This window comes from Lutjanus erythropterus, chromosome 1, assembly GCF_056507025.1.
Source record: "Lutjanus erythropterus isolate fLutEry1 chromosome 1, fLutEry1.hap2, whole genome shotgun sequence".
NCBI lineage: Eukaryota > Metazoa > Chordata > Actinopteri > Lutjaniformes > Lutjanidae > Lutjanus > Lutjanus erythropterus.
The window spans coordinates 22,165,271-22,179,679 of NC_139317.1; the positions used below are offsets into that span (position 1 = coordinate 22,165,271).

The 14,409-nt window shown below is 39.9% G+C and overlaps 1 protein-coding gene across 6 annotated transcripts in view; it reads right to left on the reverse strand.

Annotated features, from left to right (window-relative positions):
* dennd5a (DENN/MADD domain containing 5A) overlaps positions 1–14,409 on the reverse strand; it is a 46,389-nt gene that overhangs the window by 25,328 nt on the left and 6,652 nt on the right. For 4 of the 6 annotated variants that reach the window (XM_084716874.1, XM_084716882.1, XM_084716833.1 and 1 more), the window contains exons 2-4: positions 7,895–7,960; positions 6,983–7,092; positions 4,994–5,678 (exon numbers count right to left, since the gene is read on the reverse strand). In XM_084716874.1, coding sequence (XP_084573000.1) covers positions 4,994–5,678; positions 6,983–7,092; positions 7,895–7,960 — 861 coding nt within the window. The remainder of the gene's footprint in view (positions 1–4,993; positions 5,679–6,982; positions 7,093–7,894; positions 7,961–14,409) is intronic. The other 2 variants (XM_084716841.1, XM_084716862.1) reach the window with 1 other exon arrangement.

The window sequence follows — 14,409 nt, forward strand, 5'->3', positions numbered from 1 at the left end:
TGCTATAGTGTAAACATTCTCAAACTGTTGTAAATATATATAGATAGAAATTATCCTGGCCATTGAAATGAATAGAAAAAATATGATTATCATCCACTATCTAGTATGACATCATTATCATAGTAAAGCTATGCAGTGAGAAAAACAGAAGTAGAAGTTTAATGAGTCTGGATGAGAAAATGTTTGAGGAGACACATCAACACAGGTTGTTTATTCTTCAGCCAGAACAGGAGGTGAGATTTTAACTGTCAGTCTGTGAACAGCAGTCTGCTGCTGCCTAACATTAGCCTGAAGAGTTAGAAAGTTTACTGCTGTTTGGCGACAAAGTCAGCTGTTCTGTCTTGTTGTAGATCGTCTGTCTTCTCTTTATTCTGTTCTTGTATTCTGTCGCTGACATTGACCTCATGCAGGCATGTTTCTGAGTGTATGCTGCTGTAATCAGCGCTGTGGTGGGTGTGACATTATGGTCAGTGTCTGTCTGCATGTGTGCTAATATAACCAGCACAGAATCAGATGTGTGACGTCACCGGTCAGGACCAGTCACGCTGAAAATCGTCCGGCTGGTCAATTGGTGCATCCCTAACTATGAATGTCAACTAGTTAATTTTAATCTCTGTAAACTGAACTTTGATCTAGCTCTTATGAAGTGTGAACTTGCACAACACTTCTGAATACTTCTTTGACCACTGGAAAAGTTGCCATCTGCACTGAAAACTGTACATGGCCGTATTTACCACCGGTATTTACACTTTTAAGGACACCATACTGGTGATAAACATGCACATTTTTGAAATACTTGCTTGCATGAACAGTTTTGGTCTCTCATTTGAGGAGGAAGTCCTCTAGAGGACTTGGCCTGCATCACTCAGAGCCTCCTGACTCTAAACTGTGACACAGCTACAGTCAGCTGCTCCTCTGGTGAACGTTAAATTCCTTTCTCATGACTCCACACAGAAACACTCCTTCACGTTCAGTCTTTCCCACTTTAGTCAACTGGTATACATTCAAATATGTGTCCAGTCCTCCTCATCTGCATTCCTGCTCTATCCTGTTGACACCTACTGTACATTCAGCAGCAGCAGCAGCAGCAGCTCTGCTTCTCCTGTTATGGAGCCAAAATAAATACCATTCCTTCATTTGGTCATGTGCTGGTCCATGAGAAGAGGCTCTCACCCCAGCCTGGGCCTCCCCCCCTCATCCTCCCTCTCAGCAGGCTTCCTCTCCCAGGATGGGGACAAGAATACTAACATCACCCGTCTGCTCTTAAACTAGGCCACCATAACAAGAAACCACTTAAACTCACAGAGTCAGGCGCTGTTGCTATGTACACATGAGCGCAAACATTTTATAAATGTCCACACTGAGAACTGAAGTGTTGCTTTACCTCTTCAGTTTACATACAAAATGCAAATGTATGCAGTATGGTAGTCTAAAAATACACTAAACACACAGAAGTGAAACTGCTACAAATCTTACATCTCAGCACTTGACTGATCAGACAGTGTGTTTTGACTAAATGTGGTCTGTGTTTGGGTTGGTAAAGTGTCCAGAGCACAGCAAAATAATGAGAAAATAGATGGCACAGGCCCCGGGGGGTCTCTGCAGATGCAGACACCGCCACAAACTTCTGTTGAATCATGGGTGATGATCGACAGGGATTACCTTTTATATGAGTCTATGCACTGTTTTTTGGAAAATCCTCCATAATTTGCCTTCAACTGTTGAAATTATATTGATACATGGTTGAGAAACTGTACAGAGGAAGAACTAGAGCAAGCTTCACAAAGGTGTGTAATGATAGTTTAAGAAAAGCTGGCATTTTTTATTTATAATTTATAATTTACTAAATTAAAAAGGTACAGTATGATCTTCTATGGTATGGTCTTTTCATGGCTGAAGGACAAACTTGATTCTGTATCTTAAGACCAAACACACTGTTCTGACAGACATCCAGCTTCATATTTGTGCATTTTAAAAGCATCTTTGTGCCTCAAATGTACGCTGTGTAACCGCAACATTCTCACTTCACACCCTGGTCTCCCTCTCCCCTTGTCTATCCTGTCACTCACAACTACACAAATCACATAAAGACAGAATATGGCCATGAAATAACAATAACAAATAATAGCTTAATTGCAGCATGTCACTCTGGCTGACACATGATCGACACATGATGAGCTTCCTGTTTGAGACAGACGGAAGGAGCAGTAGACAGTGTTGAAAATCTTTTCTTTTATGGCTTGATAGAAGAAATACTGGCCATAGTCCTTTTTTTAATCAGAGTTATGAATTCCAGTGCTATTTTTAGCACATAGCACATACAGTCGTCTCCTTATTCGCAGAGCATCCCTCTCCTCGGTTGTGTGTGTGTGTGTGTGTGGTGTCCTTCCCTAACTAACAATCGCTCATTTCTTCTCAGTGGAAGATTGCCAGGGCTTAACTCTACACAACACCCTTCACACGTTCTGCAGTGATGAGCCTCATGGGGGGGAGAAAAAAAAGAGGCATGATGTCACTTCCAACCAATAATAATCATCCTGCATCACTGCCATCCTCCCTGTCTCCAGGTTGCCTAGCAACACCACAGCTTTCCCCCTTAAGAGCTTCTCCCCCCGGCTCCTGGCGTTTTGTACACCATTTGCCTTCTCATGCCATTGTAATGGATCCAATCACCACACCAGATCCAGCATCCCTAAATGATGTCCTTGTTCCTCTCCAACACACACACACACATACACACACACTCTCTCTCTCTCTCTTTCTCTTAAGTGGTGAACAATGACAAGAACATCACATTTTCTAAAATACTATTAATTTAATCTTTACTGAGCATTTATTTATTCCTCATAAATTAACACTAACAGAATTTAGGGAACGGGGAATTTGGAAATTAAGCAACTGAATGTCAGACTCTTGCTGTCTTTTGCTTAAACGGTGGTAAAGAGTAAAGAAGACGAATCGTAGCGACCAAAAGAGGCCCTCTTAGCCAAGCAGCTTAAATGTGCAAACAAGACGAACGTTCACAGCAACACAGGCATACACAGACACGCACATTTACATGTGAGTCCTGGTAGAGGCTGTCTGTGATGGGTGAGGGGGCCAGCGTTTACACAGGCTGCTACTCACACTGCATCACTTTAATGGAAACACTCAACAGGTTATGTAATGTCCTGGATAACAGTCCCACCATGCATATGAAACATGTGTCGCAGCCTGCGGCCATGTTTTTTTGTTCATCCAGACGTTTTAAATCCCAAATATTTCTTAAATTAGCCACAGAGCTGGATTATGACGTGACAACAGATGCAACATTTCCCTGTCAGTGTACTAACTGAAACAGACCATAAAAGTGAAGACTACATTGAGTTCTAGTGTTGTTATTGAGCCCAGAGGAAAAAAACTGGAAAATTCTACACTTTCCATGTGGATATCCAGTCAGTGTTGATGGTAAATGTAGTAAATTAAAGCAATAAGTTCCTCACTGTGTACTATTTTGACTGAGGAGGCTGAGTTCTGATCCTGCAAATATCTGTTGTTCTTCCTGCATCCAGTGATGTCACAGTGATGTCGTTGTTAACAAATAACTGCAGGCTGTTTCAGCTAGATGAGTATTTTTGTCACCTAACGCTATGTTCTGAAGGACAAACTAATAGCTATAGATTAGCATGGTGATAAACGGCAACATGGGAATGGGCATCAGAAGCTCACAAGTGCATCCTGGTACATGTGGCCACTGCTGGCACAGCTTGCAAACAGGAGAACTCAGCTTTCTTGGTCAACATAGCACACACAGGAATTTATTGTTTCAATACATTTACTATTAACACTGACTGGACATCCACATGAAAAGTGCAGAATTTCCCCTTTAATAGCATTCCCATTCAAGTAGCACCCAGGGAATCAAAAGAGTTCCTGAAGAAATACTTGTCTTGAGAATATTATTTTTCTAAGATGGTTATCGTTAAGGAGACAGTATACTCCATCACAAGTGCTTATTGGATAGTCAAATAGCCTCTGAACGCCCATTTTGCACAGGGATTGCTGTGCAGTTTTTTGCGCAAATAGTAAAATAGTAAGTCTTCCTTCCATCCATCCAAAATTTATTAAAAGGGAAGAAAGCCTTGAGGGGGCAGTTTAGATTTTTGGAAGTGGGGTTTGTACGAGGTACAAATGTACCTGAGGTGTTATTAGTGGTTAGTTGATATTCACCAAAGTCACACAAACAAATTAACTGATCCAGGCAGCAGTAGACGAGCAACTTCTGTGTTTTGCCAGATAAAATCACTGCTTTTTGTAAAAGGAGACTGGTTGCTTTGAGAAAAGTGATATTTGGATTACATGCAGTTTCCAGTTGAAAAAAGGCTATTTGACAGTGAGGTAAACCTGTAAGAATATTCTTAATACTGTATAGCATACAACTGTTATTGATTTTTTTAGATGGCTAAAATATGTTTTGCTTTGTCCACAACAGTACACTGCTGAGCTTCCTACTGCTTCTCAAAACTGAGGGCGTGTCGACTATTACCTACTGTAGATAATACAAACACCTCATACAACTCCTCCTCAAAAAAATCTGAACTATCCCTTTAAACCTACATCACTGTGTAATACCACCAGGTCCCTTGACAATATCTAGCCCCATGTCATGACACTGATATGTCTCCCAGCTCCAGAGACATCTCCTGAGACTGCCTCTACTAGCAAGATGACATGACCCCACAATTCCCAAAAAACAGCTGTTACAAACTAATGCATATATTTTTTTTCTTGTTTTCCTTCCTCCAGCCCTTTAGAATACGTTTACTGTTAATATACTGTGTTTGTACTATGCAGGATTTCAATGTAGGCCTGACTGCTTATCTATTTGTTGTTAACATATGGTTGTAATGTGAGCAGGATGTGTAGGTTCTTGTAATCAATGCATCCTAATGCGTCTGGATGTTGCAGGTCACATGAGTGCGTTGAGCGTAACAGGAGCAGAACAGCTACTTACGTTGTGAGTAGAGCAGGATCTGCATCTCGAGCAGGGCGCAGGTGAACAGCTGGAGAACGTTCTCCACCCCCAGCAGATTAAACATCTCACTTATGGGAAAGTCAAAGAGTGGCAGCTCAGACGTGCTCGGCCTCTGGCACACCACGGGCCCGTAGACGCCTGAGAACTTGAGGGAGCGCCCAGAGGGAGGCAGGGGCACCTCATAGAGGATGTTGTAGATGTAGCTCTCCAGCGGGAGGGGCGGGGGCTGAGGGGAGGAGACAGCCTGGTGGAGCTGCTGCAGCACCTTCCTGCAGGCCTGCGGGAAGGCCATGGGTGTTATCAGGCAGATGCACTTTGACACGTACAGTGTGTCACGGCTGATGTCATATGAGTTAAAGCGCTGCAGGCGGGAGATAGCAGGTGCAGCGTGGAGCATGGGACGAGGCTGGGAGTGTTGGTGTCGCTGGTCCTGTGGTCCCGGTGGTGAGGTGGGAGTGTGCAAGATGTCGTACTGCTCCGCGTTGTGCATGTGATAAAGAGTTTGCATGGCGCTGCAGATCTGCTTACTGGTCACCTCCTCGAAGAAGGTGAGCGCAAAGCCATACGTCCGAGAGCCATCCTCTCTGGTGATGATGAAGGAGTGGAACTGAGGCTCCCGAGAATCGACCTGCGTCCTGAACGCCAGACCCTTTGGCATACAGAGCTTTGAGAGGACAGACAGACAAAGTATGAGAGGGTCAAGAACCAGACATTAGACTTAAGGGCTGTCCACACCAAGAGCTATAGCTGTAACTATAAAAATATTGTTTTAAAAATCATTCTAACTCAAGTGGATGGTGATGGAGTCCACACCACAACTGTAAAGCTGCAGTCAGGACTCTGCCATCAATTTAAGTTAGAACAATTTTCTATATTTTTATAGTTACAGTTATAGTTCTTGGAATGAACAGCCCTTAAATCAGAAGCTAATATATTTTAAATTATACTGTGATGAGAAGGTTTATACTACTCTCATGTCTGTAGGATAAATACAGAGCTGGAGTGGGAAGATGATTAGCCCTTCTTATCATGAGGACTGAAAACTGGAGGAAACGGCTCTGTCCAAAAGTTCAAAATGACAGCACCTTGTTGCTTAACAACAAAGTGTTTTTTAAGCACAAACAGTTATATAAAAATGACAATTTGTGGTTTTAAAGGGAGTTATGTAACCTGTCTCTCTACAAAATTCAAACAGTAGTTACACCATTTAACTCTCTCTAAAACCACCACACTTTTTCTGGAAGAAGTAAAGTCCTGGGGTGCCCCTGTAGCTCAGTTGGTAGATTGTGCATCCCATGTACAGAATCCTCAGCTGTGGCTGTGGGTTCAACCCCATTTCCTGTCTATCTAAAAGCTATCCTGTCAATTAAAAGCTAAAAAGCCCAATAAAATAAAAAGGAGGAAAGGAAAGGAGCACAGCCCTGGAACTCATTACCTGATCACTTGAAATCTGTTGCAAACTTAATCACTTCAAGAGAGCTACCAAACCCTGGTTAATTCAGCAACAAACCTGAACTCATATTAAATTTTTAACTGTAATGTCTTCAGCTCTGTGCTTTATTCGGCCTTGCTGTATATAGTTTTTTTTTTTTTTTTTAATTGGCTTTAGGACATCTTGTTTTACTCAGTTTATCTTCTTTTTACCTCACTGTTTCTATCCTTAATTTTCATAAAACCTCCTCTAGGAACAGGTGTCATAAATTAGCATCTGTCAAACACTGTGACACTATGGAAAAGCTGTTTTTCGGTTTGTCTATGTATATTGTATCACCATGAATAAATAATATAATGTATAAAGTGATGAACTTCAGAGATGTCGGTAGTTGTTTATTTATATGATTTTGCATACATTAGCCGCATGATCATACAAAAGAAAAATATTCATATTAACTTTGTGATACTGATGTTGATGTCATAATATAACATACTATTATTCTATTGAATGTTATGACTGTATAACGATCATACCATGCCAACTGCATCCTGGTCAAATGGATTCCACTCGACATTGTCTGGAAAATGTGCTAGAACTTTGGATTTAAAGGTTCTCCGCAGTGGACTCTGCTCAAAATTCTCACCTGGAAGTGAAACAAACAGAGAGAAAAGCAAAAACAAGACGGAGACAAACAGTCAGCACACGTTTCTAGATGTAGACAGAGCAACAGGAGAACAGTCTGATCAGAAGCAGGTTTAAAGTGCCAGGCGCAACTGGAGAAAAGAGCTAGTCAGCATGTTTATCTTGAGAGGAAGGTTGTATTGCATCATATAAAGCTGTCATCTGCATCCTGCTCTAGAAAGTAAACATAATAAAACATTCAAATAGGCAGCATCTATTCCTCCAAAACAGATCATCTAATTTATGGATCTCAATGCTTCCTGACAGCTTTAATGGCAATACAAAGCAACACACAAAATAATCAGTCATAGAAAGCTTGAATTGAGTTGATTTGAACCCAGAGTAAAGCAGAAGTGATGCACACACCAAGGCAGTACTGGAAAGTCATTCAGAGTGTAGGGGGAGAGTAAACATTGACCAAGCAATGCCAGCGCAGGCAGCACTGGATTCGTGTGTGTGTGTGAGAGAAACAGAAGCAGTGATTGTCAAACATCAGCTCATTGTTCAGCTGCTGCTGAAGGATGTGAGGGAGAGGGAGGGTGGAGGGGAAAAAAGAAAAATCAGGAGGAGAGAAATCAAAGTGCGCAAAAACAGAAAGGGCAAGTCCCCACACCTGTGCAGAAAATAACTGAGAGAACTCAGAGTTTGAAATAACAAAAGAAGGCTGCTGAGAAAATCAAACAAGGTGTGCCAGGTTAAAGGCTGAAGGGTTAAAGCTGAGCTCAGGTTAAAAGGGGGAGGAGTGTGTGTGGTGGGAGGGTTACCTTCTTTTGCCAAATTTCCTCTGGCCCCATCTCTGAATTTAGTAGCTTGTATATACTGGCATAAAGCTACACAACAAATAAAACAAAAATATAATTAAAAGCCTGGTTCTGGATGGGTAGCGCATCACTTCTCAATTTGTACAAAACATATCCTGACAGCTCTGCTCTCAAACCTGTGCTCTGAGAACAAGCTGCACACAAACACAGGAACTTATCGTGACAGGTGGGTATGCTAATTCCAGGGAACTGGTGGGGTTATGATACAAGGATAGTGTGTCTGTGTGTCATGGTTTCCTCTTCATCTACAGATCATGCAAATCCGTACTGCTCTTATATGGATTATATTCTCACCACAGAGAGCCTGCAGCCATGCTAGCTGCCCTGTGAGGCTGCACACTGGTGCCTGAAGCTAAATGCTAATGTAAGCATGCTAACGGGCCCACAATGGCAATGCCGTCATGCTGATATTTAACAGGTATAATGTTTAGCATGTTCACAGTCTTCTCTGAATGTATTAGCATGCTAACATTTGCTAGTTAGCACTGAACCCAAAGTGCAGCTGAGGTTGATGAGAATGTCCTGGACAAACAGACCTGTTGATGGCGGTCGATGAAAAGTTAAGGGATCACCAAAGTTATAACAATCACCTGTGAACCATTAATGTCTGCACAGAATATCATGGCACCAAATACAGTAGTTGAGTGACTAAAATGGATCAAGCCTCATCATCATCCAGCTTCAAATGACAATTCAATATTGCTAATTGAAGACTAGGATTATAAGTACTAAGAACACAAAACTGTAGCAATATTTTTCTTATCTGTCACCATAAGTGTTGCTTTTTAAAGGATAAGGCAATATTCTGCACCTCTCTTGTGACTGAATCCAATAAAAAGGTCAAACCAGAGCTTATTCCTCCTGTATGGTGTGACACAGAGCTTCATTGTGGTTCTGTAATGTTTAAAAACACATTAAAGGATAGAAGGGAAAGAACCAAAGACATTATATTTGTCACTATTATTAAATTATACTCTAAATAAAGAATATTAGCTGAGATATCAATATCTGAATATTTTTTACTCCATAATATAGGCCCCAAAATCCAGTATCGGTTGGGCCCTGTTAAAGAGCCACACCATTGTGCTGGGTGACATGTTTCTTAATTACAATTAACATGAGTACTGTTATTTATTTTGAGTCTATCCCACATGTCCCACTCTCCTGCTGCCCTAAATACTCACTAGAGCACCAAAGGTGTGTAAATCCGCAGCTGAAAATAGTCCCCACCAAATGCACTACTTACTCCGGTTTGAGTAATGTTAAAAACTACAGGGAATTGGGGGAGTTAATAAAAACTCAGCTATTTTAAAGGGAAGATAAGTCTGAAATTATTGAGCAACCAATCCATTCTTTAGTTTTGTCTTTTTATGGGATTTGTTGACAATAAAGAAAAATACAGAGAAACATTAGCCTCATAATTCATGGTTTACTAGGTGGTATGCATAGTAAGTATTTCACAAAAACATGATGTAACATTTCATTAGATTTTACCCTTCATGTTAAAAAAAACATCTCAAGTTGTGTTAAATTGCTCTAACATGTGTATCCCATCAGTAGACAGTCATGGGGCTGACAGAGTGAGTGGCTGATCTTGTGCCTTTCCCTGGAGCTGAGTTAGATAATCTAACATTTTACATTTAAAAAAGACCCTTTATGCAGCCAGGCAATGCTTTTTGCTGTCCTCTTCATGCATGACATTTGCCAAGCATCAATGAAACAGTCCTACTGGCAGAAAACACACATTCATGCAGAACGTCAACGCCAAATGTGAGCTGTGAAACACATGCCATTGACTCTTTTCTAGTTACACCACGTCAGCTTCAAATGTAAGCTGCTCTCAGGCTGATGCAGCCTGTGAGATGTGAAACTAGGACTTTCCTTACTGCCCTTTTTGTGGACTACTTCACTGTACTTAATGTGACTCACTGCTGACACACACACACAGACAAGAAATAGACCTCATGACTCTCTCTAGACGCTCTTCCCTGATGACTACATTAATTCTCTCTGTTGAATTGGTTTGAACAAATGACATTTAATGTTAAAAACTGGAAAACATTTACTAAAAACCTTGGTGAAATAGGGAGAATCCTGGATGAAAGTTCTGTCTTTACTCGGGTAAGAGGTTAACCTTACGCGACCACAAGTGTATCAATAATTCATTATTGTAGTATTCAGGTCCTCTTATCCTTCTCTAACAAAACAGCAATTAAAGTGTTGAGAGGAGCAACAAACAAGTTCATATTAGACTTAAATACAGTGAAATGAATCCTGGCAGGGGGAAAAAAAGTCTTAAGGATTAAGTGGTTTAATCTGTTGGTTACTTTCATATCTAAACTGCCCACAGGGAAGAATCTAGGCCAAGAACGCAACTCTAAAAAACACATAATCAAGCAAAGATAAGTCAGACAGTGAGATTATCATGATTAGAACGGATGGTGAAGAATTACTACATTCTTTAATATTTCTTTGACATTTTTATCCCATTATGGTGGGTCTAGAATTAATGTTTAATCACCATATTTAAGACATATAATGTTTTTTTAGACTTGGTCCAAAAATGTTGAAATACCAAACTGACTGAGCGTTTGCATCTAGGTCAAATTCCAAGACAGACCAGGACAAGAAACACGGTACAAGATAATGTGACTGAAACAGTCACGACAAAGTCAAGTGCTGCAATAATATAACAAACATCTGGAAGCATCTGGCTGTAAATAAAGTTGGAGTTGACATGTCACTTCGCTCAAATAACAGTCTCACTTACTGTTGTTGTTTTTTTGTTTCTTGAAATTATCAGGATTTCATGTCTCATTACTAATGTTCAATTTGCATAAATCACACCCACAGTCTGCACGCAGCAGGCCTCAACACTACCACATCGAAGTTCGGTGATTGTGAAAATCCTAAAAGTAATTATCACAGCGTATGCAAGGAGAATATTACAAGAAACTTACTGAGTACAAAATGTCCCTGTTTGACATTCAAGATAAGGAAAGCATTATACAGCATTTTCCTAACCTTAAAACAATATACATTTACAAAATGATAAGAATAACTTAACAAAAGGTTTTCTATGTGGTGACACTCAATTTGATAGGACTGTTGTGATTATCTCCCTGAGAAAACTGACTACATGGACACTAACAGCTGTCATTTTCTTTCAGTAATCAATCAAGTTATTGGTTGTTTAAAGAAGCATTATGTATGACGTATAGAGAATAATTTTACCCAGACATGAAAGGGAAAAGGGAAAATGAAAAAAAAAAGTCACATAAACTATTATCATATTGTATGACTCAGGATAATGATAATGGGATAATGGGAGGAAAAAATGTCGGGGCATTTTTATGCTCTTATTATCAACATTGTGCAGAAGACAGGAAACAAGGGAGAGAAATGAAACAAAGGTTCACAGCAGGACTTGAGCCAAACCAGGCAATAATCAAATGGAAACTGAAACAAGGAAACTGGATACTGAAATGTCAGATGGATATTGTAAGACTGCAATATGAAAATGAAAAGAGAAGTTTAAATTCCTGACATGGCAAACAGAAAAAACAATATGTAAATGCAAAAAATGAAAAAGCCTAAAATGCTAAAAACCTAAAATGAAACATATAATAAGAAAAGAAAAATGTAATGGAAGAAGAAAACAAAAGCATTTATGAGAAAATCATGAATGAGTAATGACTTTTAGAAAATTACAGCCAAAATATTTACATTTTAAATTTAATCCTGGAAAAATTATCCTCTGCTGTGGTGTTACCACTGTATGTTCATCTTTACTTAAACTAGACTATTCTCTGGGACAAATAAATTCAATATATAGTTTTATTTTTGAAGATCATGCTAACATTGTACCTTTTCCTTGTTGTCCTGGTATATCACAGTCTGCCATTGGTTCAGACTACACAGGTGTTCCTTTCACCTGGTAATTAACCCTAATTACAAGCTAAGTGCCTCAACTTGGGAATATACACATGAGCACAAAACAAACTCCACAGTGGAAACATTTTCTTGATTTGTCATATTGTCCAACATGATAAGTAATGCCTTGATTGTGTGGACTGGTAGCAGTGGGAGTACAGCATCACTGAGCTCTGGCCACTCGCTGTTATTCCCTCATCCTGTTAGCCAGGGACCACCCACAGCTCTGCACCCCTCCTGTGCTCGCTCATACACCCTCACACCTACTGTAGTGTGGCCCACTAGGCTCAGACATAAAGGGATACACCTCTCTGACTAGTAAGCTGTACTCCAACACGACTCGACTTGACTGCCTGCAGCAGAGCGTGGTGAGGACACTGCTAACGCTTCAAAATAGCTCAGCAGCAAAAACATCAACACTTATTCAACCAGAGGACCCGGCGCTGACAGAGCATGATCGCTCACTCTCAGCTTAAACTCACAGCCTTCACAGCTTTTACTCCCCACTGAGACAATATGATAAAAATTCACAAATAGTTTCTGCATTTTTTTTTAACTTGCTGGAGTGTGGGAAAGTTTTCTGAACAGGCATTTCAGTTTACTGTAAACTCAAACTCACTGCCTTTCCTCATCAAGATCAGAGGGTAACACCGTTTACAGACTAGCTGCCAAAAACACCAGCATCCTGTTTGTTGGTTAGCTTTAGGGGAAAAAAGGTTAAGTAACTGTCAAAGAAAACCTGTCAATATGTCGAGGAATTTCCATAATTGCACTGAACCTGTTAGAAATACACATATTCTAGCTCAGCATAATAGTCCCATATTCCTTATTCAGAATTAAAAATCTAAGAAATCCTGTTCTTGTGAAAAACCTGCAACAAAACACCCAGCTGACAACATAGAGGAAGATCAATAGCACTCATTAACTTGTAAAAACATCTTCCAGGGATTCTCAGCTGCCTTTTCACAGTGAATTTGATCTCATGGATGGACGAAGAGGCAGAGAACGCTTGTTGCAAAGCAGAGTCTGTTAATAATTAGAGTCAGACAGATATGGGATTTCTGAGGCCAACAAGATACTGATTTTAGAGGGGAAAAATTCAACAGTTATCAATATGGTGGCTGATATAGTGATTTTTGATTGCTCGGTTATTTAATATTCACATATGCCGACCAACTGTAGAAAGGACCATGGAAAACATAAAGAATACATTTAAAAAATAATAAATAAAAATAATGAATAGCTAAATAAACATCAGAATAGTTCAGTATCAGTCAATTCTCTATTATTCTTCATGTAATATCAGGATTTGCTCAAAGTTAACTTTAAGCAAATTAACACCTGCAACCAACCACTGCAGCAGCAGTCTCTTTTCAGAGTAGAGAAATGCCCACCTTGCCTGCCAACCTGGTAAAGTTATACTGTTAAAATTGTCTCTGAATTTAACACAAACTGCTTTTCTGAATCTGATGTTATACTTAAGACATTAAATACTTTCATTTCTAAGTTTTTTAACAAGTTTACCCACTGTTGTTTCTTGTTGCAGCCCCAACAAACCCCTTTCTATTGCAGACATTTTGACTAGTCATACAAGAAAGAGCACAGGTGTAACTAATAATGTAATTATGCCTCTGTTACATTTAAGTGTTCCAGTAAATCATGCACAAGGTTGAACAACCGCAGGGCCGTGGAACAGGCTCTCCGAATGTAATGGAGCAAATATTACAGTGATTAACTGCACCTGTGCTTTCTCTACTTTGACATGTAACAATGTCTACTGCGAAAAAAGTTCCTCTTACAAATCTTTGAGGCATACTGACATTTTCTGATGCTGTTTAAAGTTTGATCACCTCCATAATGTTTGACACAGCTGTAAGAAAACCTGACATGTAAAAGGTCAGTTAAGAGGTCAAATAACCTATTGGCTGGGCTTTTATTCATGAACTTGAAATAAGAAGTGAGAGTTACAACCACTGACCAGATATGACATCTACAGCTAGCAGGAAGATGTGGTTGACTGGAAATCTTTAAATCTTACACTGCTTTGATGTAACATGACAGCCTTAAAATTCAGCTCACAAAACATCTGTTACTAGCCACGGGATTGGACTGCAGAGAAACCTGACCTACAGAAAATACACAGTGTTTCAGACAAGAATGTGCAGGTTTAATTACTCTGCCACGACGGGAAAGAATGTAAACCTTCACCAGTCAGTAGCAACTCTACGCTCCTATCCTAAGTCTTATCCAAACAGGGAACAATACATTCAGTTTATCCTGGGAAAGACTCCCCAAGGTATGAAAAATATGCTTATACAACTCAGGATATTCCTTCAGGGCAAATTCAACCCACAATGCATCAGATATCAAATAAATATCCCAAATGAACACAATGCTACAATATACAACTAAACAACCAGGGTTTCGGTGAAAAGTAAAACACTGCAACATATAACATAACATATTGTTTGATAATTAACATTTGAATAAATTCGCTAATAAGTGGTTAGCTACTTGAATCAAGA